The sequence below is a fragment of the Ursus arctos genome, unplaced genomic scaffold (assembly GCF_023065955.2).
Source record: "Ursus arctos isolate Adak ecotype North America unplaced genomic scaffold, UrsArc2.0 scaffold_12, whole genome shotgun sequence".
Classification (NCBI taxonomy): domain Eukaryota; kingdom Metazoa; phylum Chordata; class Mammalia; order Carnivora; family Ursidae; genus Ursus; species Ursus arctos.
The window spans coordinates 14,740,393-14,764,297 of record NW_026622786.1 but is presented as its reverse complement, the minus strand read 5'-3'; the positions used below and the strand labels follow the sequence as shown (position 1 = coordinate 14,764,297).

The 23,905-nt window shown below is 42.4% G+C and overlaps 1 protein-coding gene across 1 annotated transcript; it reads left to right on the top strand.

The window, feature by feature from the left end:
• Window positions 1-272: 272 nt before the first annotated feature.
• Window positions 273-23,905, top strand: CD53 (CD53 molecule). The gene is made up of 8 exons (XM_026484580.4): window positions 273-386; window positions 16,565-16,644; window positions 18,123-18,299; window positions 19,746-19,820; window positions 20,337-20,432; window positions 20,957-21,037; window positions 22,122-22,205; window positions 23,038-23,905. The coding sequence occupies exons 2-8, from the start codon at window positions 16,582-16,584 to the stop codon at window positions 23,107-23,109; spliced, it is 648 nt and encodes a 215-aa protein (XP_026340365.1). The 5' UTR covers window positions 273-386; window positions 16,565-16,581; the 3' UTR covers window positions 23,110-23,905.

The following is a 23,905-nucleotide window of genomic DNA, read 5'->3' as shown; positions in this document are numbered from 1 at the left end:
TAACTTTTTCTTGGCAGAAATCAACGCCGAAATCACCCCAGAACCTGCCAGGGCTCACTGGTGAGTGCCTGGACCAGCCTGGTCTTTGACTTCTCCTGTGTTTCATAGAAACAAGCTTACATATTTGGGTGGGTCATGGGAGTAGGTGTCTAAAAAGCCACAGGGGAAGGATTGCATCTCTAAGGCTAAAGAGAGCAGGCCCAGCCTCACTTCCTCCCTCTCGTCAACTGAGCTTCCTGTTGTCACAGTGTGAACACATTTATTTTCCCTTCACTTCTCCTTTTACACAAATAGCCCCGGACATCCGTGTTACCAGCCTCATTGTGACCACCTCAAGGACAATCACCGATCCTGCCTAAAGGACTGAGGAAGAGTGCCTGCGAAAGGTAAGCTTGGTGACATTTTAATCTGGCTTGACCAGACCTGAACCATGTTATGTGGGATAGGGTTTCTAGGATTGTCCGTACACCTCTTCAGTAAGCCTAAAATCTCCTGCAACTTCCATTTCACAAATATTTAGTGCAGGAAATTAAAAAGATCAGAGATGCTGGCACCTCTCAAAAGATAAGCAGGCCATAAAGACTTTTCGCTAACCAGGTTCCCATTTTCTGATACCTCTTTGGGTCAGGGCATTCATGGGCTTACATGCTTCCGAACTTGAATTTCTGTATGTAGTCATTTCCGGTGCCTGGAGCCTTCTGTGGGACATGACGCTGGGGAGATTTCATACATGCTCAGGTCTCTTAAAAGATTAATCTTGTGATTTTAGAGTGAGGAGGGAACCGACGGCCAGAGCCCTTTAGAATGGCAGCTGGGAGACGGCAGTTCTTAATTCGACCAATTTTCATGACTCTCACTGCGATTCCTCAAAGCCACTAAATAGAAGGACAGCTACAAATGACAATACGTAGCTCAGAGTCAGGAACACAGGGCATGCTCACTGCCTGTATATCAAGAGGTAAAAGCTGGACACCCCTACGAGTTGCTTTGATTGATTGTTTTCAAACAGCAGGAAGAACGTTGTGGTCCTCAGGGTTCTGCCGAATAAACTTGTCCTTGGTGTACAAAACATAACTATTGATAAATATAATACGACATGCACCAACCAACAACATTTGATATTGTAATGATTTCTAATTCATGCCCTGTAACGAGTGCCTGCGGTCTCAGGGACTCAGAAACTCAAAGTCAAGCTTTGGTCCTGGCTTTCTGTGATCACCGTAGTCATGACTGGAGGTGAGGAGACCACAGGAAACACTCAATCAGAGCTTTCTCCTTCTAAGACCTGCAGGAATCTCCACTGATTATGCCCTAGGGGAAGAGGAAAACCCTCAAGGACCATTACTTACCAACCTAACAATGAGGAATGGCAAGGCCACCAAGGGCTCTTGATTCCCAAAGCACCTCAGGGGCCACTGAGCCATGAATTTAAAAATAAAGACCAGATTTTTTATTTTATTTTTTTTAAGATTTTAAAAAAGATTTTATGTATTTATTTATTTGAGAGAGAGAGTGTGTGGGTGGGGCAGGGCGGGGGGGGGGGTTGGGGGTGGGAGAAGGAGGGAGGGGTGGAGGAGCAGAGGGAGAGAATCTTAAGCAGGCACTGTGCACAGAGCCTGAGGCAGGGCTTGATCCCACAACTGCGAGATCATGACCTGAGCTGAAACCAAGAGTTAGAAGTTTAACCAACTGGGCCACCCAGGCGCAAGATCTTAGTTTTAAGTAATCTCTACGCCCAATGTGGAGTTCGAACTTACAACCTCGACATCAAGAGTCGCGTGCTCTACCGACTGAGCCAGCCAGGCGCCCCAAGACCAGACTTTTTAATGACTTCATTTAATAATCTTATATTAAGCGCCTCCTGGGGCCAGGCACCGTGCTTTGGAAGATTCTGGTGGGGAGACAAAAATAGCATGGTAGAGATTTGTCCTGAAAATAGTCCTGCCCTTAAGACATACCGGTGCCCAGGAAGAGAACTGAGCAAACGCAGTCCTAGCGGCTGGCTAAACAAAGAAGTTTTGCTTTCTCAATCTCCACCGGATTCTGCACTGTTTTGAAATTGCGGTTGGTTTGGAACAGAGACTGAACTGAAGCTTGATTTCCTGTGTTATTTTCTGTGTGGGCCAAATTAAGAGCACTCGGCTTTTAAATGAAAGGATCGGGCGCCTTTATGCCCACAGGGAATGATTCAAAGCCCACGCCTCCCCCCCCCCCAAAGCTGCCGAAGCCACTTCACCCTTGATAATTGACCGGCACAAACGGGCAAGGTCAAACTCCACTGGTCTTTGGTTTCTGGAGTCCTCAGGTTGACCTCTGACCACCCAGAGGGCTTCAGACTGCCCATCTGAAGCCTCTTCCCCTTTTTCAGTCCCACCCCACAGCTTACGAAGGGCGAGGCATGGTGCTAAATCCCGGGCACACGGGAATAACTGACACACTTATCAACCTCAAAGTGTTTGTGGATTCTGGCGTGGGGTATAGACACAGCACACCGACACAGCACAAAGCACAATGTGATCTTTTCTCTACTGGGGGAAGAGCGTGCACACAACGTGGGAGGAGTGTAGGAAGGAGCAGGCCTCGGAGGGGAGGTGACCGCTTGGGTTCATTTTCAGAGAAGTACGGGTTTGCTTTGGAGACTGGGGGTAACAGCGTTCCAGATGGAGCACAACACGTGCACACTCCAAGGGTGTGACCCGCCCCCCGGACGCATTTGAGATGAGAGTAAGCAAGGGAGCAGGAGCACAGGAAGTGGAAATCTCTCTCCTACTGGGTTCTAGAACCCAGCCCCTGAAAGTGAGAGGGGAGAGTCAACAACCCCGGCAGGTCCGAGGTCTAGACCGGGCCGTGGCTGTGCCTGAGACATCAGACTTGATGCGCTGTGGCTTGAAATGAGCGTGAAGGGGCAGGTCTCTTACTCCTTAATCTTGATTTCCCCCTAGTTAGGGCAAAGTTTGGGGCTCTTTGCGAGGTTATGGCCACTGCCTCTCAGCTTCTGTTCCAGGAAACGCTGTGTTGATTTAGTTACAGTGGTTTGGTTTGTGTTCCTACGTTAGTCCTCCCCCAGTACTTCCTGTACCGAGTGAGCGCCTAGTGTGTGCAGATCTCCCTGGGCCTGCAGACTGGGTGCCTGCCGCAGCAGGCTTGGGGGCCCAGCTGTCACTGCAGGGACAGACCACCGAAGCAGAGGGTCAGAGAGACGAGACCACTACACAGAGTGGGCCTCCGGGGATGGAGGCTGGGCCAGTGGAGGCAAGGACTGCTACTGGAGGGTGAGTGTGGGGAGCTGTTGGGGCGCAGGCTTTGAGAGGAAGGAAGCCCTTTCCAAGGCCATTGGGGGGCGCTCCCAGAGTGGAGGCCATGGATCTCTGTGTTGGAATATAGAGCCAAGTCATCTTCATTCCCCAGGTCACCAGCACCCACAACCGCACCTTCCCAAACAGGAACCTCAGCACCTCACAGCTGTGGCCAAGCACTGTTGTAAAGGAAAAGGGGCCGCAAGGATACATTTCTATCGTCATTTAAAATAAGAGCCCTGTTGTCCAAGTGTTAGAATGTTGTTACTTAAATGCAATTCGGGATTACTTAGGTTCAAATACTGTGTTCAACTCGTAGTGAGAGCCCAGTAAATATTAGCTATTCTTAGAACATTCCAAACTGCTTATTTTCCAGGTAAGGTGAAACTTGTCTGAAGTCATAAAACTAGTTAAATAGTAATTCCTGATTCTCTGTGGAATGCTCTTCCCTCCCCATTACACACTATACTCCTTTTCTTATAAACTTCCTATTAAATAGACATCGGTAGACTGTGTTCTTTGTTTACATAAATTTCCAGTGCATTTTAACATAAACAAACATTAAAAAATACAATTTAATCATAAATCCAACTGACCTGAAGTTAATATGCTAGCCAATGAAATATTTGAAATATATTTAATTTGTCACATGTTAGTTTGCCATCTTATATTTCAGAAGAACTAGATTGAGGAATGGGAGTGAGAAATTATTTTGATACCTCGCCTCTTTTCAATTTGAACTCGTGGCTTAATACTCACTCTCTAACAGGAGCAAAATAGAGGCCTTAAAGAATTGTCCCGTGGTTTGTTCTTCTAAAAACAGCTCGTGGAATCTCAGTATTTATGCCATCAGGGATCATGATGGAATGACTTAAAGATCAGAATTCCTTAGATCATCTACTCATATTCAACGTTCTCTCTGTCTCTCAATTCAGACTTACAGAAAACTTGCAAAACTAGTACCAAGAATTTCTGAACCCTCCCCTTCACCTAGATTTCCCAAATATTAACAGTTTATCACATTTTCTTTATCCTTCCTTGGCTTTCTCATTTGGGAGTAATTGTTGGCATGATATCCTTTCCCACAGAGTGCTTTACTGTGTATTTTTTTTAAGATTTTATTTATTTATTTGAGAGAGAGAGAGAGTGCAGAGCGAGAGTGAGAGAGACAGAGAGAAACAGAGAGAGCGTGAGGGGGGAGGGGCACAGGGAGAGAGAGAAGCAGACTCCCTGCTGAACAGACAGCCCTACCTGGGACTCGATCCCAGGACCCTGAGATCATGACCTGAGCTGAAGGCAGACGCTTAACCGACTGAGCCACCCAGGCGCCCCTGGACTGTGTATTTCCTATGAACACAAACGTTCTCTTACATACCACTTTATAATGATCAAAATCAGGAAATTGACACTGATACAATACTGTTATCAATTTATAGATTTTATTCCGATTCTATCAGTTGCCCATTGGTATCTTTATAGTGACTGGAAATCTCTAAACATACCTTGCTTTTAACCATCCTGTTTCTTTAGTCTCCTTCTACCTGGAACAGTTCCTGAGTCTTTCCTTGTGTTTCATGAGATTGATATTCTTGAAGCGACAGGCAAGCTATTTTCTAGAACGTCTCTCTATCTGGCTTGTCTCATATTTCTTCATGCCTAGATTCAGGTTATTCAGACTTTTGATGGGAATACTTCAGAAGTGGCTTTTATTAGCCCACAGAGAGCCTCGCTCATGCTGGACATAGCTCGCCTGAACGAACCACAGATGGGTCTCCAGGACAGGCACCCTCCACGGCAACATTCTACATCTTTTTAGGGTAAGGAAAGAGAACCTCTAGGAAATGAGCTTCCAACATCATCTGGATTTGTCTTTCCTCATTTTTTCTCTCTTCTTTGCTTCTTTCTTCTTTCTCTCTTCTTCTACAAATCGCCAGTTTCTCTCCCTGATACCATCTTTGAAAAGGAAAAAGCTTTCATCAGATCACAATTTGGGGGAGGACTAAGCTGACAAACACATTCCTTTGACCAAGGGATGGAGAGATGAGAGGAAACTAATGCATAAATGTTGATGGTTTGGTTTGGTTTGCTTTTGGTATCACCTCTCTCCTTGTGATTGCTTATTACTCCCTCAGAGAGACATACCTGCATCACCCCCATTTCTCCTCAGCCTCTGCTCCAAGGGGTTCACTCTGAAAGACGGAAGGAGGCCTCCGAGGCGCATCACACTGCAGGGGGTGAATCAGGCTGGGAAGCGAGAGGCATAAAATGGAGCCTGGGGCAGCGGAAGGAAGGTGGGCTGCGAGCCTGGGGGACCTTGCCTCGTGCCCTGTGTTTGCTGTGCGTTAGCTGGGCGAACTCGTGCCCATTACATGGGCTGCCTGAGCCTTGGATTTCCTGTTTGCAAAGCGGGGCTGTTGACACCTACGTTAGCGGTTGATAGGAAGATTATAAATAAGAAACGTTCGTGAAGCATTCAGCGTTTTGCAGGCTTCGGTGAACTCTATCATCTATTTAAATTTATTTTGCCCTTATTTGGGGGACTCTCATAGAGAACAGATTTTCATTCCTATTTAGAAAAATCTTTTTTTTTAAAGATTTTATTTATTTATTCGACAGAGATAGAGACAGCCAGCGAGAGAGGGAACACAAGCAGGGGGAGTGGGAGAGGAAGGAGCAGGCTCATAGCGGAGGAGCCTGATGTGGGGCTCGATCCCATAACGCCAGGATCACGCCCTGAGCCGAAGGCAGACGCTTAACCGCTGTGCCACCCAGGCGCCCCTAGAAAAATCTTTTGTTAATCAAGGTCCCACCGTTCTTCACTGATGAACCAAAAACCTTCACAGGCTCTGTGAAGAAGGGGATAGGAAGCCAGTAGTCACCTGACTGAATACCTTGTTTTTCTATGTAAGTGGGCAAATAGATCCGTATATCGAGAAATGTCTGGAAAGCTGTACACCAAAAATGTCAATGATGGTTATCTCTGGGACATGAGAGTTCAGAAGATTTTATGCTTTCGACTTTGTACTTTCTCTATTGTTTGGATTTTTTTTTACAGAGGGTGCCCAAAACCTTTTTTTTTTTTTTTGGTATTTACCAAAAAATGAAACAAGCAAAAAATCATTAAAGGCCTTCTGGCCCCTAATGTATTTTACTCCTGAAAATCTAGCAGAAAGCCCAGGGTTGGCCATATGAATGGAGTGGTAGGGAAGCTCTAAACTGGATCTTTTAGACGCTGTTCCCTGAACCAGGCCCTCTGATGCTGAGCCATCCAGGAAATGTTCTCATTTAACCCCTTGAACCACGTGTGAACTGCATGTGAATATCACCATTTTAAAGATGAGGAAATTGTGAAAGAGAGGTTACACGAGTTGCCCAAGCCCACATTTCTGGCATGTAGCACTGCCAGAATGCAAACTAGATCTGTCTGATTCCATTACTAGTGTTTATCAAACTGTATTCCGTGGAACACTGTGTTCTCTGAGCGGTTATAAGTAATCTTCAAAATAAGAATAAGTTTGCAGTGGGGCTCCTGGGTGGCTCAGTCATTAAGCATCTGCCTTTGGCTCAGGTCACAGTCCCAGGGTCCTGGGATCGAGCCCCACATCGGGCTCCCTGCTCAGCGGGAAGCCTGCTTCTCCCCCTGCTTGTCTTCCCTCTCTCGCTGTCTCTGTCTGTCAAATAAATAAATAAAATCTTAAAAAAACAAAGAATAAGTTTGCTGTAACAATCTACATTAGCATATATTGAGTTTCTCGGAAGTCATTCATCAAAAGAACTCTTTATTGCTTTTTCTTTTATATTTATTTAATCCTATTTACTTTCAAAATGATTTTACCACGGATTCCTTTCATTCCCAGGGTTTTGTTTGTTTGCTTGTTTCCGTTTGGGGAACACGAATTAACACCTCATAAATATAATAGTCTGCATAACACCAGACCTGTCTTGTCGTGGCTCCAAGATTGGATCACACGAGGCTGGGTGGAATCGATAGCTTCTTGAAGCTTCTGTCCCAAACTTAGCTACTTCTTGATTGAATTCAGGACTAGATATGATGGCCCTGCAAAAATGGGCCAAAAAAAAAAAAAAGGAGTGATTGAAGTAGAAATCCACACGACAGTTTACTAGCCCAGGATCTTTGCTTGGAGGGAACTAAAAAGTGAACTTCATCCCTGGCCACAGTTAACTGGAGTTTGGTCACAGGGGTTTCCTGGCAGCTGACGTCAGGGACTTTCTTCACCGAGCCATGAGTCATGCCGCAGAGTCTGACTGCAGAGGCGCTAGTTCTTTTTTCTTTTTAATTTGTTTTTATTATGATGATACGTTAGTCACCACACAGTACATCATTAGCTTTTGGGGTAGCGTTCCATGATTCATTGTGTCAGTTCTTCCAGACCGTTGGGTTGGAAGGGGCAGGAGCCCAAGAGCTGATGTGGTCACAACGAAGAAAGGAAGGGGAAACGGAATGTCATTCTGTCTGGGTTAATAAGAGAACTGGGGCCACGCACGTGGTAGAAGCAGTGACAATCTTCACCAAATGGGCAGCTTTCTCCTTCAACCAGTGGGAGTCTGAGCACATGGCAAATCAGGGAAGGAGAAAGAAGAGGTGCTTCTTCCCATCTGTGAGGGGAAAAATCAGTAGGGATAGTGCTTCATTCGTTAGTGTTCTGTGGACCATTTGATTACAGGGGCCTGAAGCAGTGATCACGGGTTCCCAGGATGTTGGGGTGGCGGTGACCCTAGGAGGCATCTGGCCCAATCTTCTGTGTAAGTTATCTGCCCACATCCAAAAGATTAGTCTGTTGGAGGAATAAATCTCAAGCCCGGGGCTTCTGATGCTGCAGTGTCATGTTGGCTCCACCAAACCAGATTCTTTAATTGACAAAGGCTTACTGAACAGTCTTAGACTGTGTTAGATCTCAAGGATTCAAAGACGAATAAACTCCCACCCTCAAGGAATTCACATTCTAGAGAGGAAAGAGATATTATAAAACAAAGAGGCTAGTACAATAACCAAGATGTGTGGGTATTACGGGCACTCCTTGTGGGTTGGGTGCAGAGAAATAAATACAATCAGAGAGGCCTTCCTGGAAGAGTGACAGTGGCGTTGAGTGTCAGGATGAATAGTGGCTAACCAAACTAAAGGGTTAGAGGGAGAGAAAGCAGCAAATTCCAGCAAAGAACCCCATGAGCACAGGTAAAAAAGGAGGCACTGAGATAAGTAGTCAATGTTGATTGCTAGATTTTAAACAGCAGCATTATCAACAGTAGCCAAATAAGGAAAGAACCCATGTGTCCATCGGCTGATGAATGGATAAAGAAGATGTGGTATAGATGTACAATGGAATATTACTCAGCCATCAGAAAGATGAAATCTTTGGGGTGATGGGCACTAAGGAGGGCATGTGATGTGATGAGCACCTGGTGTTATTTGCAACTGATGAATAACTGAACTCTGCATCTAAAACGAATGTACTATATGTTGGCTAATTGAATTTAAATAAAAAATATATTTTAAAAAAAGAATGAAATCTTGCCATTTGCAACGACTTGGATAGAGCTAGAGTGTATGATTTCACTCACATGGAATTTAAGAAATGAAACAGGTGAACATAGAGGAAGGAAGGAAAAAAAAGAGAGGGAGGCAAACCATAAGAGAGTCTTAACTACAGAGAACAAACTGAAAGTTGATGGAGGGAAAGGGGGGTGGGGATGGGCTAGATGGGGGATGGGCATTAAGGAGGGCACTTGTGATGAGCCTTGAGTGTTGTGAGTGATGAATCACTAAATTCTACTCCTGAAAACAATATTACACTATATGTTAATTAACTAGAATTTAAATAAAAACTTGATGCAAACAAACAAAAATAATGATCGTTCTTCTCCCACCATAAATAAACAAATGAATAATTGAAAAAAAAAGTGTTGACAAGGATGTGGAGAAAACGAAACCTGGTGCACTGTTGGTAGAAATATAAGTTGGTGCAGCCCTTATGGAAAACACTATAGAGGTACCTCAAAAAGTTCAAACTAGAACTACCATATGATCCAGGAATCCCACTTCTGGGTATATACTCAAGTGAATTGAAATCAGGATCTCGAAGAGATACCTGCATTCCCATTTTGCAGCATTATTCACAAAAGCCAAGATATGAAACCTCTCATCTCATAGATGAGACAAACCATATGATAATAAATCTAAATGTTCATCAACACATGAATGAATAGAGAAAATGTGGTACATACAATGGAATATTATTCAACCTTAAAAAAGAAGGAATTCTTGACATTTGTGACATCACGGAGAGACCTGGAGGACTTTATGCTAAGTGAAATAAGCACGACAGAGAAAGACAAATACTGTATAGTGTCACTTATATGCGGGATATAAGATAGTCAAACTCATGGAAGCATAGGGTCAAATGGTGGTTGCTACCAGCGTGGGATAAAGGTAAATAGGGAGGTGACAGTCAAAGGGTACAAAGTTTCAGTTGCACAAAATAAATAAGTTCTGAAATCTTATACAGCATAGTGACTATAGCTAACGATGCAGTATTGTACCTTCAACATTTTCTAAGAGAGTAGATCTTCTATTAAATATTAATATCACAAAAAATAAAAATAACAAGAGTGGGGATGGGAGGAAACTTCCGGAAATTATGGATATGTCTATGGTTTTGATGGTGGTGATGGTTTCATGAGTGTACACTTACCCCAGACTCATCGAGTTGTATATGTTGGTATGTACGGTATTTTTATATATCATTCATATCTAAAGGGCTTTTATAAATTAAATAAAAAATAAAATATCAGCCAGGGGATGTTGCCATCAATTTGGAGAGATGGACGGGGGCAAATTAGGAAGGACTTTTTGACATGCACATACACACATAAAACCATCACTACATCAAGGGGTGCCTGGGTGGCTCAGTCGGTTAAGCATCTGCCTTCGGCTCAGGTCATGATCCCAGTGTCCTGGGATCAAGCCCCACGTTGGGCTCCCTGCTCAGTGGAGAGCCTGCTTCTCCCTCTTCCTCTGCCTACCGCTCTGCCTACTTGTGCTCTCTATCTCTCTGTCAAATAAATAAATAAAATCTTTTAAAAAATCACCATATATTGTAATTTATCTAAAAGTGCTGTATTCCATAATTATTTTTAAACATCAGATGGTTTACATAACTAGAACATGATAGATGTCTCATACATTAAAAAAAATCACTACATTAAAATAACAAACATTCATCACTTCTAAAAGATTATTCATGGTCTTTTGCCTTTTCCTGACTGTCCCTATTCTCCTTTTATTTACCTAATTCCCGTACCACCACCACTTTCCTCTGCCTCTATCCCCAATAATTTTTTTATAATAATATTTTTTATTATATTATGTTAGTCACCATACAGTACATCTTTGGTTTTTGATGTAAAGTTCCATGATTCATTAGTTGCATATAACACCCAGTGCACCATGCAATACGTGCCCTCCTTACTACCCATCACCGGCCTATCCCATTCCCCCACCCCCTCCCCTCTGAAGCCCTCAGTTTGTTTCTCAGAGTCCATAGTCTCTCATGCTTCATTCCCCCTTCTGATTAGCCCCCCTTTCTTTATCCCTTTCTTCTCCTACCGATCTTCCTACTTCTTATGTCCCATAAATGAGTGAAACCGTATGATAATTGTCTTTCTCTGCTTGACTTATTTCACTTATTAGCATTATCTCCTCCAGTGCTGTCCATGTTGCTTTTAATTTATATTTCCCTAATGATTAATGAAGTAGAGTACTTTTTCATGTACATATTTTCCATCCATGTATCTTCTTTGGTGAACTATCTGTTCAGATCTTTTGTCCATTTTTTTTCTTTTGTCCATTTTCACATTGGATTGTTTGCCTTCTGAATTTTGAGAGAATGCCCTCAAAGTCCACCTTGTTGTCACAAATGGTAGGATTTCCTTCTTTCTCATGGCTGAATAATACTTTTATATATTTATACCACATTTTTATAAGATTTTATTTATTTGTTAGAGAGAGAGCACAAGCAGGGGGAGCAGAGGCAGAGGGAGAAGCAGGCTCCCCACTGAGCAAGGAGCCCAATGCAGGACTCAATCCCAGGATCCCGGGAACACAACCAGAGCCAAAGGCAGATGCCCAACCAACCGAGCCACCCAAGCATTCCTAGACCACATTTTTTAATTTTTTAATTTTTATTTTTTTAAAGATTTTATTTATGTATTCAACAGATATAGAGACAGCCAGCGAGAGAGGGAACACAAGCAGGGGGAGTGGGAGAGGAAGAAGCAGGCTCATAGCGGAAGAGCCTGATGTGGGGCTCGATCCCATAACACCGGGATCACGCCCTGAGCCGAATGTGGGGGTGCAGATATCTCTCTGAGACCATGATTTCCTTTCCTTTGATATATACCCAGAAGTGGAATTGCTGGATTGTATAGTAGTTCTATTTTTAATTTTCTGAGAAACCTCCATGCTGTTTTTCATGGTGGCTGTAACCAAATTACAGTCCCATGAATGATTCACGAGGGCTGTCTTTCTCTATATCCTCTCACCAGTTGTTGTATCTTGTCTTTTTGATGATGACCTTGTAACAGATATGAGGTGATATCTCACTGCAGTTTTCTTTTAAAGATTTTATTTATTTATTCGATAGAGATAGAGATAGCCAGCGAGAGAGGGAACACAAGCAGGGGGAGTGGGAGAGGAAGAAGCAGGCTCACAGCGGAAGAGCCTGATGCGGGGCTCGATCCCACAACGCCGGGATCACGCCCTGAGCCGAAGGCAGACGCTTAACCACTGTGCCACCAGGTGCCCCTCTCACTGCAGTTTTGATTTGCATTTTCCATCTTGATGATTAGTAATGTCGAGCTGCTTTTTTTATACCTGCTGGCCACTTGTATGTCTTTTTTGGAAAAATGTCTATTCACTTCCTCTGGCCATTTGTAAATCAGATTTTTGTTTTTGTTTCTTGCTATTGAATTGTATGAGTTCTTTATATATTGTGAATATTAATCTCTTATCAGATATATGATGCAAATATTTTCTCCCACTAAGTAGGTTGCCTGTTCATTTTGTTGATGGTTTCCTTTGCTGTGCAGACCCACTCATTTATCTTTGCATTTTTTGCCTTTGTTTCTGGTGTCATATCCAAGAAATCTTTGCCAAGGCCAATGTCAAGGTTTCAAGTCTTACATTCAAGTCTATAATCCATTTTTTAATTCTTTATTTAAATTCAGTTAGGTAACATATAGTGCATTAGTTTCAGGTGTAGAATTTAGTCATTCATCAGCTGCATATAACACCCGGTGCTCATTACATCAAGTGCCCTCCCTAATTCCCATCCTGAATTATCCCATCCTCCCACTTACCTCCCCTCCAGGAACCCTCAGTTGGTTTCCTAGAGTTCAGCATCTCTTATGGTTTGCTCCCCTCTCTGTCTTTATCTTACTTTTCTTTCCCTTCACCTATGTTCATCTGTTTTGTTTCTTAAATTCCATATGAAAGTGAAACCATATGGTATTTATCTTTGACTGACTTATATCACCTAGCATAATATCCTCTAGTTCCATTCACATTGTTGCACACAGTAAGATTTCAGTCTTTTTGATGGCTGGGTAATATTCCATTATATATCTCCCACACCTTTATCCATTCATCTGTAGATGGACATTTGGGATCTTTCCATATTTTGGCTATTGTGGACATTGCTGCTATAAACATTGGGGTACATGTGCCCCTTTGAATCACTATTTTTGTATCAAGTCTATAATCCATTTTTATTTTATTTTTGTAACTGGTGTAAGGTAGTGGTCTTACTTCACTCATTTGTTTGCAGCTGACCCGTTTTCCCAACACCATTTATTGAAGAGACTGTCTTTTCCCCATTGTATGTTCTTGGCTTCTTCGCTATAAATAAATTAACTGTATATGCATGGATTTATTTATTTTTTATTACCATAGCTTTGTAATATAATATAATTTGAAATCAGGAAGTGTAGTTTTGTTTTTCTTCCTTTGGCTATTCAGGGTCCTCTGTGGTTCCACATAAATTTTAAGATTGTTTCTTCTGTATCTGTGAAAAATGCCACTGAAATGTTTATAGGTATTGCATTCAATCTGTGGATCACTTTGGGTAGTGTAGACATTTTAACAATATTATTTCTTCCAATCCAGGAACACGGACTATCTTTCCATTTATTTGTGTCTTCTTAACATTTCTTTCATCAATGTCTTGTTTTCAGTGTCTAGATCTTTTACCACTTTGGTTAAACTTATTCCTAAGCATTTTCTTCTTATTCATGCAATTTTAAATGGGATTGTTTTCTACTTTTTCTGATAATTCATTACTAAATGTTCTTTGACCCAATTGGGACATACCTGGAGACCTTAGACCATTTCATTTACTTGCTATTAATACGGTTAGAGTTGAGCATATTTGTTTTCTCTTTGTCCCATCTTCCTGTTTGTTTTCTATTTTCCCCATCTGTTCTCGGTTTTTGTCTTAGTCTGCGCAGGTTGCTATAACACAATACGACAGACTGGGTAATTTACAAACCACAGAAATCTATCTCTCCCAGTTCTGGAGACTGGAAGTCCAAGATCAGGGTGCTAACATGGTCAGGTGAGGCCACCCTTTTGGGCTGCATACTTTTTGTTGTGCCCTCACAAGATGGAAGGAGCAGGAAGCTTTCTGGGGTCTCTTTTATAAGACCTCGAATCTCATTTAGGAGGGTTCCACCCTCATGACCTAATTGCCTCCCAAAGGCCCTACCTCCTTACACCATCATGGGCATTAGGATTTCAACATATAAATGTTGTGAAGACACAAACATTCAGACCATAGCAGTTTCCTTTTTACTCTTTTTTTTTTCAGACTTCTTTCAAATAATCCAGTATTTTTTAAAAAAATTTATCTCCTTTGTTGGCTTTTTTTATGATAATTTTTTATTATGTTATGTTAGTCACCATACAGTATATCCTTAGTTTCTGATGTAGTGTTCCATGATTCATTATTTGCGTATAACACCCAGTGCACCATGCAATACGTGCCCTCCTTACTACCCATCACCAGCCTATCCCATTCCCCCACCCCCCTCCCCTCTGAAGCCCTCAGTTTGTTTCCCAGAGTCCATAGTCTCTCATGGTTCATTCCCCCTTCTGTTTACTCCCCCTCCATTCTTCCCTTCCTTCTCCTACCGATCTTCCTATTTCTTATGTTCCATAAATGAGTGAAACCATATGATAATTGTCTTTCTCTGCTTGACTTATTTCACTTAGCATAATCTCCTCCAGTCCCGTCCATGTTGCTGCAAATGTTGTATAATCGTTCTTTCTGATGGCTGAGTAATATTCCATTGCTGGCTTATTTTTTAAAGGTTTTATTTACTTATCCTTTGCTGACTTATTAATTATAATTTTTCGTTTTGCTATTTTGGAGGCCGCCTTATGGTTTATACTGTACATCTTTAATTCATCACAGTCTATCTTCAGGTAGCATTATCACACCACATAATAGAACCTTAGAGTATCCTTCCATTTCTCCCTTCCCAGAGAGTTCCTTTAAGACTAAATAATCATGGGTTCCATTTACTGAGTATGGCCATATATCAGTCTCTGTTGTAAGATCATTTAATCTTCACATCCACTGTAGGAGGTGTAAGTATTACCCCCATTTTACATAGGAATAAATTGTGACTAGAAATGTTAAATAAGTTTCCAAATCTCACATAGCTGTTTAGTGGCATGTGTGAGAGTTGAATTCAAGTGTGGCCTCAAAGCCTATGTAGTAAATCATCGTACTTTTTTTTTAACCTCCTAAGTATATACGAACACACTTATAGTCAATTTTATTCTAACTCAGCTAACCTATTGATGACGAATTAAGAATAATCCTGAGTGTCAAAACAAGAAGGAGAAAGGGAACGAGAAGGACAAAATAGGGAAAAGGAAAGTAATATGAGATAAATATATATATTTGGTCTTTTCAACAGAGATTATTCTATTGGGGAACACAAATAGCTCATCAGGCTTATCAACAGCCTAGATGACCTATCCCTTGAGACCATCTGGTTTCTGGATACCTTTCTTTTTTTTAAGATTTATTTATTTATTTATTTATTTATTTATTTATTTATTTGACAGAGAGAGAGAGGCAGCAAGAGCGCAAATACAAGCAGGGGGAGTGGGAGAGGGAGAAGCAGGCCTCCCGCTGAGCAGGGAGCCCTACGCGGGGCTCAATCCCAGGACCCCAGGATCATGACCTGAGCCGAAAGCAGATGCTTAACGACTGAGCCACCCAGGCGCTCCTGATTTCTGGATACCTTGATACTGTTAAGAGGGTACAGGCAATGGATTGGACAAGCAATCTGTATACTAAAAAAGGCATAGTTCTAATGGGAAAAAAACCCAATAAAATGAAATTCTGCTTGATATAGCCATCTTATGTGTGGTTTTAAAATATAAGTTACTCTATATAACCCAATCGTGTCTGAGAGAAAACTCAGAATGGTGTTTCCAGATCGCTGGAACTGAGGACAAGGCCTTGCACATTAATGTTCTTGCTGAGAAAATGAAATTATATATTTTTTAAACCAAGCTCCCATTGCTATCTTTTTTCACTTCTCCATTGGATATTTGATAGCTCGTTTTATCTCTTCTGTAAGATTGACATCTCCGGAAAGATAGCTGCTGCGTAGTCACAGTTATATCTCCCACAATATCTAGAGCAAAAGACATCTTAAATGTTTCTTCAGTAAAAGAATGAATCATACATAGGTGTGTTCCCCCATTTTCATGTGGAGTGGTTTATAGACCAAATGTAGTATTTACATGCATCTCAGGCATTTAAGGAACTGGCTGATCAAGTCGCTGAGGTCCGCAGCTGATTAATTCCTGACCCCTGGGCTGCCTTCTTGAGTAAATACCCAAGTACTAGTCTCTGAGCATCGGTCTAGTGTGTGTTACCGGGACTCTCCTCCAAGAGCAGCCCTATTGCTTTTCTTTACAGTGCTTAATTCAGTGAGAAGAATTCTTGGCTTGCTGAATTGGAGCAAAAGTGAGTGTCCAAGATAACCAATTGGTACCTGAGTTCAGAGTCTGGGAAAACATGGAGTTTGAGGAAACTTCCCAGAGGAGGGTCACAGCTCAAACCCAAAGTGATGCTGGAGATCTTGAACCCTGAGCATTTATGCCGTCTGTGCACTGGTGCCACCGTACAGAGCCAGGTGACTTACTTCCTCTTTTTTTTCCTTTGACTTTTTAGGGTAAGAATATCCCAGCATGGGCATGAGTGGCTTGAAATTGCTGAAGTACGTTCTGTTTTTCTTCAACTTGCTCTTTTGGGTAAGTGTGCCTCTTCTGACCATGAGGAGCCCATCTCCTCCCAGCTACACTCTATTTCTCTCTCCTCTGCAGAAGAGCCTGGTATGGAGAGCAACCCATGCATGTCTGAATGGCATGCCCAGCTTACAACAAGGGAATAATAATTTCCCCTCTTCCCATCCTGCCATTGTATAAGTCTGTAAAATTGAAAAGTACCAGTGCAGTTATCTTTTTTTTATTATGTTCAGTTAGCCACCATATAGTACCTCATTAATTTTTGATGTAGTGTTCAATGATTCAATAGTTGCGTGTAACACCCAGTGCTCATCACAACACGTGCCCTCCTTAATACCCATCATCCGGCTACCCCATCTCCCCACACCCCTCCCCTCTGAAACCCTTAGTTTGTTTCCCGGAGTCCAGAGTCTCTCATGGTTTGTCTCCCTCTCTGATTTCCCCCCCTTCAGTTTTCCCTCCCTTCCCCTCTGGTCTTCCATGCTCTTCCTTATGTTCCACGTATGAGTGAAACTATATGATAATTGTCTTTCTCTGCTTGGCTTATTTCACTTATAATCCCCTCCAGTTCCATCCATGTTGATGCAAATGTTGGGTAATCATCCTTTCTGATAGCTGAGTAATATTCCGCTGTATATATGACCACATCTTCTCTATCCAGCGCAGCTATCTATAGGCATGCTATTTCTCTCTCTGAGGACTTCAGGCTACTATTGCTCACTGCTGACATCTATGGGTGAGAAACCTGAGACTCCACATTCTGTGTATAAATAACACTTTCTTGGTCCCTCCTCCCCCTAATCCCTTGGATGAATTGAAAGGAATGTCTCCTTTTCTGGGAAGGTTTCACAGTATGAAATTTAGCTATCGAATTTCAAATACAGAATCACTTTGCACTCATACGCTCATGGAAGATTCTTAAAAGTTTGGCTTCTCTAGTGTTCTGCCTAGCAAGATAAACTGCTCAACCAGGGCATCCCCTCTACATGGTGTAGTTTCCAAAGGGAAGACCATGTGTAAGATGTTGTGGGAACAAGGAGTAGCGGATCTGAAGCATGAAGATACTATATTACTCACAATGAGCTTCTCCTGGTATCTGATACGGGTAGGACGAAGCAGGAGTGGGACATCACGGGAGGAGAGTAGGATCACCTCTTTTCTAGGTGCATGGGGAAAGCTGGGTAAAGAGGTTGTTCATGAGAGTCTTGCTAGAGCCAATGGAAAGATGTGATTTTTTTTTTTGATTCATTGGTGGCAAAACTTCTTCATTTTAAAAAATTTTTTATGTTCATTTAGCCAGCATATAGTACATCACAAGTTTTTGATGTAGTGTTCAATGATTCATTAGTTTTGTATAACACCCAGTGCTTATCACAACACGTGCCTCCTTAATACCCATCACCCGGTTACCCCATCCCCCCACCCCAATCTCAAATGAGAATGTGAGCAGATATTCAAGAGTGCTGTGGGATTCTTTCTTTCAGTTCTGTGGCTGCCTCATTTTGGGCTTTGGGATCTATCTCTTGATCCACAACAACTTCAGCCTACTCCCCTCCCTCACATTGGGCAATGTGCTTATCATCGTGGGCTCCATTATCATGGTGGTGGCCTTCCTGGGCTGCATGGGCTCCATCAAGGAGAACAAGTGTCTGCTTATGTCGGTGAGTCTCTTGCAGTAGACGGGGTACCCTAAGTAGAGCGACATGATGCCTTAAGCCCCAGGCAAGATGTTCCCTGGTGGCTAACCTATGGGCACAGGGAAATCATAAGAACATAAGACTGGCACTTCAGGCCAGCCAGATCTGTCCAGACCAATAGTATTATGTTTCTGACTGGGGTCCCAGGGATAGGTGGAAGAAGACATTGCTATCCTCCTTGGGATTCATTGTACAGTGTTAATAATGACCTTTGTCATAATTTACCTTCATGGAATTTTATCTCTTCATGTCTGGTTGGAATCATGTGTCATCCATCTGCCTAAATGCTTTTCACATTAGTATGTATTTTTAGGATCTGAGTCAGAGTCACTAACTGATGGAAAATCTAGTCTCTAGATTCTTCTGAGTACCGTGACCCTCCTAAAATGGCAGGAGATGCTTCTCTACCTCAAATCTGCACAGGATACATGTTGTGCTTCCCATGATGTGATGACCTGACCTAAGTGAGGACCTAGGTGGCAGCCACTGTGATCTCACATGAGAGATGCTAGAGCTTCTCCATTGTTCCCTGTCAGTTGAGTGTCCTGAAGAGCACCTTTAGGCTTGGGTTTTATCTGTAAGCTCTATGATCTCTAAGTGCACCCAGAACAGTGCTTGATATAACAGTGCCACTCCATCCATAGTAAGGGTTTCCAGTCACCTTGGTTCTTCCTTAAGTCATTTGGTTAATCTTCTTTCCCTTATGGATCAACTCTTCAACTGGAGCCAAGATGTGGAATAAAAAAAGTTCCTGTTCTCTGTTCCCAGATTAATGGCAAAAGGTGGGAGATGATAGAGGGAAAATGTTAAACAGGTTGAAGCAGTCAAAATTCATGTCGGGATAAAAAGGTGAAGGAGAATAAGGGAAAATGTGTTTTCTGCTGTGTGTGATTAGCATAAAGGGAGTAAGCATCTACAGTTGGAGATAAATAAGGGTTAGGACCGTGATTAGAATACCTCTTCTCCCCATCTGTACAGGGCTCCTCTCAACTTCCACCATCACCTGTCCCAGACCCCAAACTAGCCCTGATCTTGCAGAAAGGACAGGCCCCAAACTCTAAAGACACATAGCTTCTGCTCTTTTGCTCAACTGTTTCAAAAAGCTCATGCCAAAATTGCTTCACTGATTCAACAAATAATATTGCATACTCATTATGAGCATGGAGCTGTATAGGCACATGAGAAGGGGAGAAGTTAGAAGACAGCTGATCCACCCTTTAGGGACTTGAAGTCTAGTTGTAGAAAAACAGCACATAGACCTCACTAAACAAGACGCTTATGAAGGTCTGAGCAAGCAGGACTAGGAACTTCTGTCCATGGGTGGAGACACACCTAGATGCTCCCAGGGTGGAGAGGGAGTGAGGGAAGAACTAGGATCAGTGCTATGAGCATGTCTCTGCTTTTCCTCAGTTCTTTATCCTGCTGCTGATTATCCTCCTTGCTGAGGTGACCATGGCCATCCTGCTCTTTGTGTATGAACAGAAGGTAAGCGATAAAGAGCAACTCATTGTTGTGTTTCTGACCGTAGAGAAGAAGTCCTGTAATAGAGTTAGAGGCAAAGTGGAAGAATGGAAGAAAGACAGTAATTGTAAATGGGGAGGGTAAAAATTTCATGAAAGATTGCAATTTAATCATGCTTTGAAAGATGAAGGGGAAGAGCAGTAAAAACAAGTTTATCTTCCTCCTACTTCCTTTTCTCCATGTATTTGGCAGTAGAAAATGTCTGTCTCCATGCCCAAGAGAGCCCATGGTTTGATTGTCTTCCACTGAAACACCAGAGTTCTGGAAGGACAAAAGACTACTATGTACTTCTTCCTAGAATGCTATCTCAGTCTCGGCACTTCTCCCTGTAAATAAACTCCCTCTCCTCGCTTCCTTAGCTCTGAGGAGATCATTTGGGAGGGAGGAGAAATGGAACCACCAGCCATTATTAGAAATTGCTTGTCCTTGAACTCACTTGCTTTTTGTAATGTCTTCTCTGCTGGAATATGCCCCTCCCAGTTGAATAGTTATGTGTCTAAGAGCCTGACTGACAGCATCCAGCGATACCACTCGGACAACAGCACCAAGGCAGCATGGGATTCCATCCAGTCGTTTGTGAGTACAGACGGAATCCTCCTCAGCTCAGCCCAGACTTAATTTTCCAACCTCAGTGCCTAGAGGCTAAAGGGACTTCCTTTCCGAAGGGTCCAGAATCTAGGGTCTGCAGCCCCTAGGTCCAAAATAATGTTTAACAGTCACAAACAGGGATCAGTCTGATTGGTACAAAGTTCTCTACATTCTCTCATCCTTCGCGTTCTCAGGTAGGCTCATTGTCTAAGCCCTACTAAGATCTAAGGAGGACCCAAATGTCAGACTGAATCCCCTGTGTGCTTCATTTTTCATCTGTAAAATGTAAATAAGTTAAACATGCCCTTTCTACTTCAAGGAGTCTTATGTGAATGAAATGGTATAATGGATTTGAAAATATTTTGTTCTAAGGAGCCATAGTGGTTAAACCAATTCTGTATTTTCCACTAGAGTCAGATATGAAGGGCCCACATTTTCTCCAAGTTCCAGTTTTCCTTCTGTTGACTTTCTAACCATTATGTTTTTTTGGGGGGGGGGGGGTTGGCTTTTAGCTGCAATGTTGTGGTGTAAATGGCACGAGTGATTGGGCCGGTCACCCACCAGCATCTTGCCCCTCAGATCCACAAGTTCAGGTAATTTTTTGGCAACTTTTCTGTTATTAGCCCCTTTGGTTAAACTTTCAATTATCTTAGAAACTCCAGTCATACAGGTCTTAGTCCTCCCAACCAGAAGCAAGGAACCTTGGATAGAATAGAAGCCAGGGAGAAAACCCAAGTAACTAGACAAATTAGACAAAAGTTGTCCAGACAACTAAAGAAAAGGAAGAAAAAAAAAAGAAACAAGCTCATTAGTCTAGAGATGCCATCACAAATCTTGCTACCCTAAACTATTACATTAGAGGGGAAAAGTTTATGTGATAGTGGCCTAGGATTATATCTACATTTTTCTTGAGCAAGAGGTAGGTCTTATGGTTGAAAGTGAAAATTGTAAAGTTGAGGTAGAAAACTTCCCCCTCTTCCTGTTTCTCTGCTCTTCTTCCTTGGAAATGTCAACATCCAGCCCCTTGGTGAAATGAATCATAAGTAAAGGAGTCTGGAGTTGAGGGAGAGAGAGTTGGTAGAACTGTTCAAACAGCCTGCCCACTTAATTCAGACCTCCAGCCTAGGCCCAGAGAAGAAGCCAAGATTGTATCCCAACGAGATTAAGTTCCTAAATTCTGTTACCTGGTGTTATTCACCTTGGGATTGTTTGAAAATCTCCAGAAATGTTGAGGTCTATGAAGAAAGAATGAGACAGTCATCAACTAGCCCTTCCCTGGAGCTTGGTAGGGCCATGATAGATTCAGGTTTCAGCAGAAGCTGAAATGCAACGAATCCTAGAATTGCATAGGCTATCTCCCCATTTATTTGTCCCAAGTCAGCAGTGGATGTTTAAAGAACGTAAGGACATCTATTGGTGAAATGCCTCTCAGGAGCTAGTTTAACTGTGTGTAGAAATCTAGGATTTCCACAGTAGGTGCCACTGCGATGACAACGCCACCAGAAAAGTCTGTAGTCTAATATTCTCTACTTTATGCCTGTTTCTTCATCCGTAGAAAGAAAACAAAGTGGCCTAAGTCTCTTGGCATAAGGCAAAATATAAACTATCTTCTGAAATTAGCTTCCTGATAAAGTTGAATAATGTAGCGGTATCCTTTGTACTTGTAATTTTTTCTAGGGTTGCTATGCGAAAGCAAAACTGTGGTTTCACTCCAACTTCCTGCACATTGGAATCATCACTATCTGTGTATGCGTGATCCAGGTAAGACCTTAATCATGGGACTATTGTGAAGATTAAAGTAGGTAAGTCGGGTAACGTTTTAGAACAGTACCAGGTACATGCTCGATAAATACGTATTTCCTCAGTCATGTGGGGAATGATGTCGTTACCAATTTAAAGCATACAGAAAATATGGTGCAAGATCTATCTGGTCAACTTATCCCTAAGAAATATGAGTGCTTTATAGTCAAATTAAAAGTCATCAAGCAGACCCCCACTTTAGTCATTCACTCAGCTGGTATGGAAAAGCTTGTGATGGGTAAACAATCTATGTGAAAAATTGGCCTTGTGTGCCAAGCAGGAGCTGATGATAAAAATCATCCATTTCCTCCTTGTTTCTCTGCTTAGCATGATAAGTCAGGGGCGAATTGCCGATAGTTCTGTGTTCTTTTTTATTGTGTGACATTTCTACTATTTTTATACCCAAGTATTTTGGGTATGTCACAGAATAGCTCAGATTTAATCAAGAAGCTCGGAGTGAAATCATTTTTCTCTGCTTAGAAACTAAGGAGTTTCAGGGCACAGGGAGAGAGACTCATTGCACAAAGTGTTGACTCGTGCAGTGCTTGACTATACAAGTGACTTCTTAAGGAGACAAAAATGTCCCAACACTCTATCCTCTACTGTTTTGACACCATCACCCCCACTACCATTCTAAAGCTAAAGGAGAGAATAGAGAAGGAATTGGAAGTAATGGCAGGAAGGGTGGTTCCAGTGTGATGGATACTTTCTTTTTCTCTGGGGCTAATCCCAGGGGTGTGGGAGAGATGGCTCCGACTATTAAGACCTCACATTTTCTCAACTCTTTTCTCAGGTGTTGGGGATGTCCTTTGCGCTGACCTTGAACTGCCAGATTGATAAAACCAGCCAGGCCCTAGGGCTGTGACATGATACTGCCTTGTGCTGGAGAGGCTTATTTCATCTCTGGAAACCCAAAATCGGTTATTCGCATGAAGCCCTAAATGATCACCTGTTGGCCTGGTGTCTTTGTCCCCCTCTCATCTTTTCCCTGTTTTGGTCCCTGTATCATAGAACCAGAAAGGAGGGTATTAGCCAGGCATTTCCCATCTCAGGCACCAGAACAAGAATTCACCCACTCGTGGGGCAGCTATGCCCTTCAAGGTGGTGACACTAATACCTGAGCATTTTTTGGACATGAGAAGCCAAGAGAAACTGCAGCACTAATGGTTCAAGATCAAAGGATGGGCCTGGGACTTACATTTTTGTATCTTCTTATTGTCAAATAAGGCTCTAGCCTCTAAAGCATGCCCAGTCCACTCTCCAAAGCCAAGCAAAAGACAAGCTGAAGGGAGCTCTGAGGCCAGACTCATTGGATCATTGTCACAACCCTCTGCTTCCTTTTGGCTGGGCCTGGGCCCTGGAATGACAGAGTACTTTTTCTCCAAAGGGTAAGGTTTCTTGCAACTTCCTTATTTAAGGGTCTTATTGATTCATTCTGTCCTTCCAGAAGAAACTGTCCAGTGTTTCATATCCTGACTTCAGCCAATCTCTTAGCCTTTGAGTTACATAGCTATGGAAGAATTCAACAGGACCAGTATCTCTGGTGGTTTAGCTGATAATCACATTCGTAAGAGTTCTGGTGTTATTTTTCTATCAAATAAGGTTTTGTTAATGTACTATTTTATCTCTTCAATAAATAAAATAGCTTATGATCTCAATCA